Source organism: Triticum urartu, chromosome 5, assembly GCF_003073215.2.
Source record: "Triticum urartu cultivar G1812 chromosome 5, Tu2.1, whole genome shotgun sequence".
Classification (NCBI taxonomy): Eukaryota; Viridiplantae; Streptophyta; class Magnoliopsida; order Poales; family Poaceae; genus Triticum; species Triticum urartu.
In genome coordinates, this window is record NC_053026.1 from 551,777,998 (window position 1) to 551,791,238 (window position 13,241).

Below are 13,241 nucleotides of genomic sequence, written 5' to 3' on the forward strand. Positions count from 1 at the left end.
TGTACATGTTGCTAAATTGCTATGCTTGACGTTTCGACCGCCGGCAAGATCACAGTGACTGTAATGATCGATGCATATGCAGAAAGCACATACAAAACTCACCAGTACACTCACTATGTTTTACTGCAATCAGCTCAATGGTTCGCTCCACCAACGCAAAAGAATACGTTATTGGCTGATCTTCATTTGACTAGCACAATTATAACTGACCGACTCCACTTGCTCACAGAACAACCTGCAAATACATGCTCAGAGAAGGACTACATTTCCCCCGGCTTTGCTTTCTACTTAAGGTAGACGTGATTACTGTGATGAACAACAACAAGAAGAAGAACAAGTACATTGGAATAAGAAGAGAAACAAATACAAGCATGCGCATTTATAGATGAGACAAGAGGCAAGAAACTAGGTAGCTCGATCACTGTGTTGCACTACATGATGTCTTGGATGTTCGCCCAGTGAACTCAGCTTTGATCTTCTTCAGCGTCACCACCACGTCGCGCATCGTCATCCTTTGGTCAGGCGAGTCGCTAGAACATAGTAAACCCAGCTCGAACAAGGACACAACAAAACCATTGTCCAAGCTGCAGTTCGAAAGAGAGGAACCTTGCACTAAGTGGCCATCGACGACCTGGAAAAGATCTGCAGGAAATGCTTGATGAACCCACTGCCTAAGGGTTAGTTGTGCATCGAACATAGCGTCGGTCGGTCTTCTTCCGGTGAAAACTTCAAGGAGCATGATCCCATAACTGAACACATCGCTCTTCCGCGATGCTTTTCCAAGTGTTCCGTACTCTACCCAAGAAAAACGTAAACCGGAATTAAAATGCAGTTTCTCGGCCTTATTGTTCTGGGTGGAGCCATAACTATCAATGATTTTTAACATCTAGTTGGTTGAACAAGGTAACATGAGCTAGCTAATTAAGTACCTGGTGCCATGTATCCAACTGTTCCAGGCATGCTCCCAGATATCACTGAGTTGTCGTCGAGAAGCAACCTTGCAATGCCAAAGTCCGCCACATGTGCAGTCATCTCCTCGTCAAACAACACATTACTAGGTTTCAAGTCACAGTGCAAGATCAACTCATGATGATCATGGTGCAAATACTCAATTGCCATCGACACATCGAGCATGATGCCAAGTCTATCAAGGAATCCTAGGTGTAGTGTACTTTGAGAGGAGTGTAGGAGTGCCTCTAAGCTACCATTTGGCATGTACTCAAGCACTAGTGCTTTGAAGTCATGTGTGGAACATGTGTTGAGTATCTTTATCAGGTTGCGGTGTCGCGTCACGCAAAGAACGCGACACTCAATGTCAAAACTTTGAATGGCCTGCTCTAGTTGCATGTCAAGAACTTTTATCGCGACCACCAAGCCGTTGCTCAATAAGCCCTTATAGACTTTTCCGAAGCTTCCTGATCCGAGGATGTTATGTTCACCAAAATTATCGGTGGCGTGAATGAGCTCCCGATAAGAGATTATCTGATGGCCCATGATATTGGTTGGATTTAAAGATGCATTGCACTCATCCTTCTTAATTTTCTTTTCAAGCCATAGGTATACACAAATGGCAATGGCAACCACGGCTAATATGAGGGTTGGGAGTAGGAATAGTGGGAAGTGTATAGCAGTTGAGGGAGATCTGCCAAGGCAAGGCGAAAATCGGAGGCGCGGAGCACCACATAGGCCAGCATTGCCAATCAAAGATTGTACCGTGAGGTTTGAGAAAATACCTCCCCCGGGTATTTGGCCTTCTAGCCTGTTGAATGAAAGGTTTAAGATAGTCAAATAGGTAAAGTTTGCAAGAAACTTGGGAATGGTACCCGAGAGATTGTTAAATGAGAGGTCTAATGATGCTAAGCTTTTTAGTTTTTCGAATGTGCCCGGAATTGAGTTTTCCAATGAGTTGTGGGATAGATTTAGGTAGGTTAGCATGTTAAGTTGTCCAAGTGATCTTGGGATGCTTCCTGTCAATAGGTTTGAAGAGATGTCCATTTGATATGTTTGTCTTAGACTAGAAATATCGGATGGTAGTGCACCAACAAAGGAATTGTGAGAAATATCCAATTTGATAAGTTTATTCAGGTGGAAAAAGCTCGTGGGTATTGTTGAGCTTAGCTGGTTATTAGACAAGTTGATGTTTTCTAACCAACTAAGGTTACCAAAGTTGCCTGGTATGCAGCCCGAGAATTTGTTTGCCTGGAGAAATAAATGTTGAACCCTCCCGAGCATACCTATTTGTGTTGGTATCAGACCTAACATGTGATTGTGGGAGAGATCAAGGTACAAAAGATTTTCTAACATAGAAATGGACTCTGGAATTGGCTCGGTGAATAGGTTGTTTGAAAGATCTATCACTTCAAGACTGCTTATGTTTGAAATTGCTACCGGAAGGCCACCTGTTAACTTATTATAACCTGCAGAGAAAATGGCTAAACGTGAAGTGATGTTTCCCACAAGGTCAGGAAGGATGCCGGTGAAAGAATTTTCTTGTACGTCAATGCCTTGGAGTTGTCTGCACTTGGAAAGATCTAACAAAAAGTCTAAATTCCCATCTAAATTGTTATCCGACAAATCAAGCACGTTCAAATCTGCATTATATTCAAGTGTACTTGGTCCTTGGCCGGACAATTGATTAGTTCCCAAATTTAGGTAAGACAATCCGGACAAATTCCAGAGGGAGTCTGGAATGTTTCCTGTGAATTGGTTGTATCCAACATGCAAATATGATAGTTTCTGCATAAGACCCAATTCTCGTGGAATTTCCCCTTCCAAGTTGCCATTAGATAGTTCTAATGCAGCAAGACTGGTGAGATTGCCTAGATTAGCTGGAATTGACCCTATGAGGTTATTAAAACCCAAGGAAAGCTCTTCAAGGTGTGATAATTTGGCTAACCATGTTGGCACGACATCCACAAAGGAATTTCTACTCAAAGATATTACTTTTAGGTACTGGCACGATGCAAGCCCCGACGGAAACCGACCGGTAAAGTTGTTACGAAATAGTGAAAAAAATTGTAGCATTGGGAGGCTAAAAGTTTGATTGGTCGGAAATATTCCAGACAGGTTGCCGTTTCCTGCAAGTGCAAAAATTTGTAACCTAGACATGTTGTACATGGCTTGCGGCACTAGGCCGGAGAGTTGATTAACCTGTAGGTTTAAGACTTGAAGCATGGGTAGGGACGCAATGGTGTGTGGTATAGGACCCGATAGGCTGTTATTGCCAAAACTGATGTATGACAATGAAGGCGTGTTGTTGAACAAATACGGAGATATTTCGCCACTCAAGTCATTTCCATACAAATTAATTTTCCGAAGGTTGTGCATATGAAGTAGCAATTTAGGAGGGATCTGGCCCGAGAGTTGGTTCAAATCTAGACCAAGGAACTCCAGCCTCGTTAGGTTCCCCAGGGTAGGAGGTATGATGCTAGACAAGCTATTTCCACTGAGGCGAAGATACTTTAGACGATGTAGCCTGCCAAGTTCGGGTGGAATGGCGCCAGTGAGATTGGTGTTTGTGAGGTTGAGGACGGAGAGGAAAGAGAGGTTACCGACATGAGTTGTCATGGAACCAGCGAGCGGCATGCCCGGCAACGACAGAGCGGTGACCCGTTGCCTGCGCCGGCTGCACGAGACGCCGACCCAGTAACAAAAGGACGTGCCGGTGGTCCAGTTGCCGGCAAGGATGCCAAGAGGGTCGGCGAGCTGGGCTTTGAAAGCCAGCAGCGCGGCGAGGTCGGTGTCGCCGCCGGAGCTGCTGGCCGGGCTGGGAGAAGATGATGAGAGGACCGACAGTAGCGCGAGTATGAAGAAGATGGGAATGGGAGTAGACGATGTTGGAGAGGCCATTGATCGAGCTGTTTATCTGTGTGAGTGGGCATCAAAGAGCGGTGTGCGTGTGCATGGACTGGGAGTGTAGAGGTGTATTTGTAGTCTCATGTCTCCATGATTCCATCGCAGGCAACCATGACCTTGTTGCAGCCATGGCGCGCACGGCACGGCAAGGCAACCGGATCTTTCAAAGTCAGTCAAGCGCTTGCATGCATGTTCCAGGAAAGTCTCCAGGAAACACATGCTGCCGACTGCTGCAGCAGCTGATTAAACTTGTGGACCATGAAGTGAAATGCAGGAGTGGGTGGCCATTCATGGCGTGTAAGACTTGACCTGTGGTGAACTTGTTCCGGTTTGAAGTTTAGCTGCATGCGGCCAACCGGCCGGCCGGCAGGCCACTATAGACAAGGGGGAAAGTGTGAACCGGCCTTGCTGTGCGGGCGGCAGCTAGCCTTGACCGACGACGTGCGTCGTCTTGATCTGCTCTCGTCAACACCTCGGAGACTCCAGTGGTAGCTAGTCCACATCGTACGTAGAAGATGTTGGCGACAAAGACGCGCATTACGGAAACATGTAAATAGTGTCATTTCGTAGGGCATAACTTCACTTTCAACGTATACGATCGATCAAGACACATGGCAGCAGAAAATTGCTTCGGTCGGCGATGCATGCCCACATCCGTGTAAATTCACCTCTACGCTTGTTTGTTCACCTGGACACACGATCAGCTGGTCAGCTCCCTCCTCTTTTCCCCGTTCTTTCATCTTCATGGTAGTTTTCGGTCATCCCCTAAGTGGACGCTTATTTTGTCCCTGTATGTTTGGATCGGACAATCCAAACATTTTCAATCCATCAACATAGATGCTCATACTGGGCCGGACACGGGCACATTATTCTTCCCTCGCTCGACCCCCGCCCTCTCCTCATCCACCGGCCCCCCCCCCCCCCCCCCCCCCCCACACACACACGCGCGCGCGCATCGGCTAAAAAAGGACCTCCGGATGACGCTGATTTGCGGACCCAAGCGCACGTGTGTCCATTTAATACGACAGGCGGCGGTAGGTAGAAGATCAAAGTGTTGTCTCGAGGCAGACACGCAGGCGTGCATCTAGTGTCTGCATGGACGCGAATCTGGCGCAAATTTGAGCTGAAAATGCGTCCAGACAGACACTGAGTGGACGCAATTTGTGGATGAGTTAGGCCATCATTTCTGTTTGTTTTGGCCCGATCGACCACGCACGGACCAAATGAGTTGTTGGGGAAAGTAGCAATAATTCAAAATTTTCCTACGTGTCACCAAGATCTATCTATGGAGTCATCTAGCAACGAGGGAGGAGTGGATCTACATACCCTTGTAGATCGCGCGCGGAAGCGTTCAAGAGAGCGGGGTTGATGGAGTCGTACTCGTCGTGATTCAAATCACCGATGATCCTAGCGCCGAACGGACGGCACCTCCGCGTTCAACACACGTACGGAACGGAGACGTCTCCCACGCCTTGATCCAGCAAGGAGGAGGGAGAGGTTGATGGAGATCCAGCAGCACGACGGCGTGGTGGAAGTAGCGGGATTCCAACAGGGCTTCGCTAAGCGCTGCGGGAGGAGGGAGATGTGTCACGGGAGGGAGAGGGAGGTGCCAGGGCTCAGGTATCTTTGCTCCTCCTTTTCCCCACTATATATAGGGCCAAGGGAGAGGGGGGAGGCGCAGCCCTTGCCCCTTCCTCCAAGGAAGGGTGCGGCCAAGGGGGGGAGGAGTCCATCCTCCCCAAGGCACCTCGGAGGTGCCTTCCCCCTTTAGGACTCTCCCCTTTTTTCTCTCTCTTGGCGCATGGGCCTCTTGGGGCTGGTGCCCTTGGCCCATATAGGCCAAGGCACACCCCCTACAGCCCATGTGGCCCCCGGGGCAGGTGGCCCCACCCGGTGGACCCCCGGGACCCTTCTGGTGGTCCCGGTACAATACCGGTGACCCCGAAACTTGTCCCGATGGCCGAAATAGCACTTCCTATATATAATTCTTTACCTCCGGACCATTCCGGAACTCCTCGTGATGTCCGGGATCTCATCCGGGACTCCGAACAATATTCTGGTTACCGCATACTAATATCTCTACAACCCTAGCGTCACCGAACCTTAAGTGTGTAGACCCTACGGGTTCGGGAGACATGCAGACATGACCGAGACGACTCTCCGGTCAATAACCAACAGCGGGATCTGGATACCCATGTTGGCTCCCACATGTTCCACGATGATCTCATCGGATGAACCACGATGTCAAGGACTTAATCAATCCCGTATACAATTCCCTTTGTCTATCGGTATGTTACTTGCCCGAGATTCGATCGTCGGTATCCAATACCTAGTTCAATCTCGTTACCGGCAAGTCTCTTTACTCATTCCGTAACACATCATCCCGTGATCAACTCCTTGGTCACATTGCGCATATGATGATGTCCTACCGAGTGGGACCAGAGATACCTCTCCGCTTACACGGAGTGACAAATCCCAGTCTCGATTCGTGCCAACCCAACAGACACTTTCAGAGATACCTGTAATGTACCTTTATAGCCACCCAGTTATGTTGTGACGTTTGGCACACCCAAAGCACTCCTATGGTATCCGGGAGTTGCACAATCTCATGGTCTAAGGAAATGATACTTGACATTAGAAAAGCTTTAGCATACGAACTACACGATCTAGTGCTATGCTTAGGATTGGGTCTTGTCCATCACATCATTCTCCTAATGATGTGATCCCGTTATCAACGACATCCAATGTCCATGGTCAGGAAACCGTAACCATCTATTGATCAACGAGCTAGTCAACTAGAGGCTTACTAGGGACATGGTGTTGTCTATGTATCCACACATGTATCTGAGTTTCCTATCAATACAATTCCAGCATGGATAATAAACGATTATCATGAACAAGGAAATATAATAATAACTAATTTATTATTGCCTCTAGGGCATATTTCCAACAGTCTCCCACTTGCACTAGAGTCAATAATCTAGTTCACATCGTCGTGTGATTAACACTCACAGGTCACATCGCCATGTGACTATCACCCAAGAGTTTACTAGAGTCAGTAGTCTAGTTCACATCACTATGTGATTAACACTCAATGAGTTTTAGGTTTGATCATGTTGCTTGTGAGAGAGGTTTTAGTCAACGGGTCCGAACCTTTCAGATCCGTGTGTGCTTTACAAATCTCTATGTCATCTCCTAGATGTAGCTACCACGCTCTATTTGGAGCTATTCCAAATAACTGTTCTACTTGGAGCTATTCTAAATTGTTGCTCCATTATATGCATCCGGTATCTCTACTCAGAGCTATCCGGATAGGTGTTAAGCTTGCATCGACGTAACCCTTTACGACGAACTCTTTTTACCACCTCCATAACCGAGAAACTTCCTTAGTCCACTAGTTACTAAGGACAACTTTGACCACTGTCCTGTGATCCGTTCTTGGATCACTCTTGTACCCCTTGACTGACTCATGGCAAGGCACACTTCAGGTGCGGTACACAGCATAGCATACTGTAGAGCCTATGTCTTAAGCATAGGGGACGACCTTCGTCCTTTTTCTCTATTCTGCCGTGGTCGAGCTTTAAGTCTTAACTTCATACCTTACAACTCAGGCAAGAACTCCTTCTTTGACTGGTCCATCTTGAACACCTTCAAGGTCATGTCAAGGTATGTGCTCATTTGAAAGTACCATTATGCGTTTTGATCTATCCTTATAGATCTTGATGCTCAATGTTCAAGTAGCTTAATCCAGGCTTTCCATTGAAAAACACTTTCCAAATAACCCTATATGCTTTCCAGAAATTCTACGTCATTTCCGATCAACAACATATATTCATCAGAAATTCTATAGTGCTCCCACTCACTTCTTTGGAAATACAAGTTTCTCATAAACTTTGTATAAACCCAAAATCTTTGATCATCTTATCAAAGCATACATTCCAACTCCGAGATGCTTACTCCAGTCCTCAGAAGGATTGCTGGAGCTTTGCATACTTATTAGCATCTTTCAGGATTGACAAAACCTTCCGGTTGTATCACATACAACCTTTCCTAAAGAAAATCGTCGAGGAAACAATGTTTTGACATCCTATCTGCAAGATTTCATAAATAATGCAGTAATCGCTAATATAATTCCAACAGACTCTTAGCATCGCTACGAGTGAGAAAGTCTCACCGTAGTCAACTCCTTGAACTTGTCGGAAAACATCTTAACGACAAGTCAAGCTTTCTTAATGGTGACATTTACCATCATTGTCCATCTTCCTTTTAAAATCCATATGTACCTAACAGCCTTACGACCATCAAGTAGTTCTTCCAAAGTCTACACTTTGTTTTCATATATGGATCCTCTCTCGGATTATATGGCCTCGAGCCATTTATCGGAATCCGGGCCCACCATTGCTTCTCCATAGTTCGTAGGTTCATTGTTGTCTAGCAACATGACTTCCAAGACAGGATTACGTACCACTCTGAAGTAGTACGCATCCTTGTCATCCCACGAGGTTTGGTAGTGACTTGATCTGAAGTTTCATGATCACTATCATAAGCTTCCACTTCAATTGGTGTAGGTGCCACAGGAACAACTTCCTGTGCCCTGCCACACACTAGTTGAAGAGACGGTTCAATAACCTCATCAAGTCTCCACCATCCTCCCACTCAATTCTTTCGAGAGAAACTTTTCCTCGAGAAAGGACCCGATTCTGGAAACAATCCCATATTGCTTTTGGATCTGAGATAGGAGGTATGCCCAACTGTTTTGGGTGTCCTATGAAGATGCATTTATCCGCTTTGGGTTCGAGCTTATCAGCCTGAAACTTTTTCACATAAGCGTCGCAGCCCCAAACTTTTAAGAAATGACAGTTTAGGTTTCTCTAAACCATAGTTCATACGGTGTCATCTCATCGGAATTACGTGGTGCCCTATTTAAAGTGAATGTGGTTGTCTTTAATGCCTAACCCATAAACTATCATGGTAATTCGATAAGAGACATCATGGTATGCAGCATATCCAATAGGGTGCAGTTATGATGTTCGGACACACCATCACACTATGGTGTTCCAGGCTGTATTAGTTGTGAAACAATTTCCACAATGTCTTAATTCCGTGCCAAACTCGCAATTCAGATATTCATCTCTATGATCATATCATAGATATTTTATCCTCTTGTCACGACGATCTTTCAACTTCACCCTGAACTTACTTGAACCTTTCAATAATTCAGACTCGTGATTCATCAAGTAAATATACTCAACATCTACTCAAATCATCTGTGAAGTAAGAACATAACGATATCCACTACATGCCTCAGCACTCATTGGATTGCACACATCAAAATGTATTACTTCCAACAAGTTGCTTTCTAGTTCCATTTTACTGGAAACGAGGCTTTCAGTCATCTTGCCCATGTGGCATGATTTGCATGTCTCAAGTGATTCAAAATCAAGTGAGTACAAAACGGTCCATTTGCATGGAGTTTCTTCATGCATATATACCAATAGACACGGTTCGCATGTCCCAAACTTTTCAAAAACGAGTGAGCCCAAAGATCCATCAACATGGAGCTTCTTCATGCGTTTTATACCGATATGACTTACATGGCAGTGCCACAAGTAGGTGGTACTATCATTACTATCTTTTGGCATGAACATGTGTATCACTACGATCGAGATTCAATAAACCATTCATTATAGGTGCAAGACCATTGAAGGTATTATTCAAATAAACAGAGTAACCATTATTCTCCTTAAATGAATAACCGTATTGCGATAGACATAATCCAATCATGTCTATGCTCAACGCAAACACCAATCTCGATGGTAGAGGGAGCGTGCGATGCTTGATCATATCAACATTGGAAACACTTCCAACACATATCGTCAGCTCACCTTTAGCTAGTCTCCGTTTATTCCGTAGCTTTTATTTCGAGTTACTAACACTTAGCAACCGAACCGGTATCTAATACCCTGGTGCTACTAGGAGTACTAGTAAAGTACACATCAACACAATGTATATCCAATATACTTCTATCGACAGCCTTCTCATCTACCAAGTATCTAGGGTAATCCTGCTCCAGTGGCTGTTCCCCTTATTACAGAAGCACTTAGTCTCGGGTTTGGGTTCAACCTTGGGTTTCTTCACTTGAGCAGCAGCTGAATTGCTGTTTTATGAAGTATCCCTTCGTGCCCTTGCCCTTCTTGAAACTAGTGGTTTCACCAACCATCAACAATTGATGCTCCTTCTTGATCTCTACTTTTGTGGTGCCAAACATCGCGAATATCTCAAGAATCATCATATATGTCCCTGATATATTATAGTTCATCACGAAGCTCTAGCAGCTTGGTGGTAATGACTTTGGAGAACCATCACTATTTCATCTGGAAGATCAACTCCCACTCGATTCAAGCGATTGTTGTACTCAGACAATCTGAGCACAAGCTCAACAATTGAGCTTTTCTCCCTTAGTATGTAGGCTAGAAGAACCATCGGAGGTCTTATACCTCTTGACGTGGGCACGAGCCTGAAATCCCAATTTCAGCCCTCGAAACATCTCATATGTTTCGCGACGTTTCAAAACATCTTTGGTGCCTCAATTCTAAACCATTTAACTGAACTATCACGTAGTTATCGAAACGTGTATGTCAGATGTTCGCAACATCCACAGACGACGTTCGAGGTTCAACACACCGAGCGGTGCATTAAGGACATAAGCCTTCTATGAAGCAATGAGGACAATCCTCAGTTTACGGACCTAGTCCGCATAATTGCTACTATCAACTTTCAACTAATTTTTCTCTAGGAACATATCTAAACAGTAGAACTATAGCGTGAGCTACGACATAATTTGCAAAATCCTTTTGACTATGTTCAGAATAATTAAGTTCATCTTATGAACTCCCACTTAAATAGACATCCCTCTAGTCATCTAAGTGATTACATGATCCGAGTGAACTAGGCCGTGTCCGATCATCACGTGAGACGGACTAGTCAACATCGGTGAACATCATCATGTTGATCGTATCTACCATACGACTCATGCTCGACCTTTCGGTCTCTGTGTTCCGAGGCCATGTCTGTACATGCTAGGCTCGTCAAGTTAACCCCAAGTGTTTTTGCCGTGTTCCGAGGCCATGTCTGTACATGCTAGGCTCGTCAACACCCGTTGTATGTGAACGTAAGGATCTATCACACCCGATCATCACGGCGTGCTTCGAAACGACGAACTGTAGCAACGGTGCACAGTTAGGGGAGAACACTTCTTGAGATTTTAATGAGGGATCATCTTATTTACTACCGTCGTTCTAAGCAAACAAGATGTATAAACATGATAAACATGACATGCAATCAAATAATAGTGACATGATATGGCCAATATCATATAGCTCCTTTGATCTCCATCTTGGGGCTCCATGATCATCTTGTCACCGGTATGACACCATGATCTCCATCATCGTGTCTCCATGAAGTTGTCACGTCATCTATTACTTCTACTACTACAGCTAACGGTTAGCAATAAAGTAAAGTAATTACATGACGTTTATGTTGACACGCAGGTCATAAATAAATTAAGACAACTCCTATGGCTCCTGCCGGTTGTCATACTCATCGACATGCAAGTCGTGATTCCTATTACAAGAACATGATCAATCTCATACATCACATATATCATTCATCACATCCTTTTGGCCATATCACATCACATAGCATACCCTGCAAAAACAAGTTAGACGTCCTCTAATTGTTGTTTGCATGTTTTACGTGGCTGCTATGGGTTTCTAGCAAGAACGTATCTTACCTACGCAAAACCACAACGTGATATGCCAATTGCTATTTACCCTTCATAAGGGCCCTTTTCATCGAATCCGATCCGACTAAAGTGGGAGAGACAGACACCCGCCAGCCACCTTATGCAACTAGTGCATGTTTGTCGGTGGAACCGGTCTCACGTAAGAGTACGTGTAAGGTTGGTCCGGGCCGCTTCATCCCACGATGCCGCCGAATCAAGATAAGACTAGTAACGGCAAGCATATTGAACAAAATCAACGCCCATAACTACTTTGTGTTCTACTCGTGCATAAAATCTACGCAATAGACCTAGCTCATGATGCCACTGTTGGGGAACGTAGCAATAATTCAAGATTTTCCTACGTGTCACCAAGATCTATCTATGGAGTCATCTAGCAACGAGGGAGGAGTGGATCTACATACCCTTTTAGATCCCGCGCGGAAGCGTTCAAGAGAACGGGGCTGATGGAGTCGTACTCGTCGTGATTCAAATCACCGATGATCCTAGCGCCGAACGGACGGCACCTCCGCGTTCAACACACGTACGGAACGGAGACGTCTCCCACGCCTTGATCCAGCAAGGAGGAGGGAGAGGTTGATGGAGATCCAGCAGCACGACGGCGTGGTGGAAGTAGCGGGATTCCAACAGGGCTTCGCTAAGCGCTGCGGGAGGAGGGAGATGTGTCACGGGAGGAAGAGGGAGGCGCCAGGGCTCAGGTATCTTTGCTCCTCCTTTTCCCCACTATATATAGGGCCAAGGGAGAGGGGGGAGGCGCAGCCCTTGCCCCTTCCTCCAAGGAAGGGTGCGGCCAAGGGGGGAGGAGTCCATCCTCCCCAAGGCACCTCGGAGGTGCCTTCCCCCTTTAGGACTCTCCCCTTTTTTCTCTCTCTTGGCGCATGGGCCTCTTGGGGCTGGTGCCCTTGGCCCATATAGGCCAAGGCACACCCCTACAGCCCATGTGGCCCCCGGGGCAGGTGGCCCCACCCGGTGGACCCCCGGGACCCTTCCGGTGGTCCCGGTACAATACCGGTGACCCCGAAACTTGTCCCGATGGCCGAAATAGCACTTCCTATATATAATTCTTTACCTCCGGACCATTCCGGAACTCCTCGTGACGTCCGGGATCTCATCCGGGACTCCGAACAACTTTCGGGTTACCGCATACTAATATCTCTATAACCCTAGCGTCACCGAACCTTAAGTGTGTAGACCCTACGGGTTCGGGAGACATGCAGACATGACCGAGACGACTCTCCGGTCAATAACCAACAGCGGGATCTGGATACCCATGTTGGCTCCCACATGTTCCACGATGATCTCATCGGATGAACCACGATGTCAAGGACTTAATCAATCCCGTATTACAATTCCCTTTGTCTATCGGTACGATACTTGCCCGAGATTCGATCGTCGGTATCCAATACCTTGTTCAATTCTCGTTACCGGCAAGTCTCTTTACTCGTTCCGTAACACATCATCCCGTGATCAACTCCTTGGTCACATTGCGCATATGATGATGTCCTACCGAGTGGGACCAGAGATACCTCTCCGCTTACACGGAGTGACAAATCCCAGTCTCGATTCGTGCCAACCCAACAGACAC

General features: G+C 46.1%; 1 protein-coding gene across 1 annotated transcript; it reads right to left on the reverse strand.

Annotated features, from left to right (window-relative positions):
• Window positions 1-200: 200 nt before the first annotated feature.
• Window positions 201-3,885, reverse strand: LOC125510616 (probable LRR receptor-like serine/threonine-protein kinase At3g47570). Its single transcript, XM_048675842.1, has 2 exons — window positions 930-3,885; window positions 201-795 (listed from the first exon to the last, which is right to left on the reverse strand). Exons 1-2 carry the CDS (start codon window positions 3,847-3,849, stop codon window positions 419-421), a joined length of 3,297 nt encoding a protein of 1,098 aa, XP_048531799.1. The 5' UTR covers window positions 3,850-3,885; the 3' UTR covers window positions 201-418.
• Between the last annotated feature and the right edge of the window lie 9,356 nt (window positions 3,886-13,241).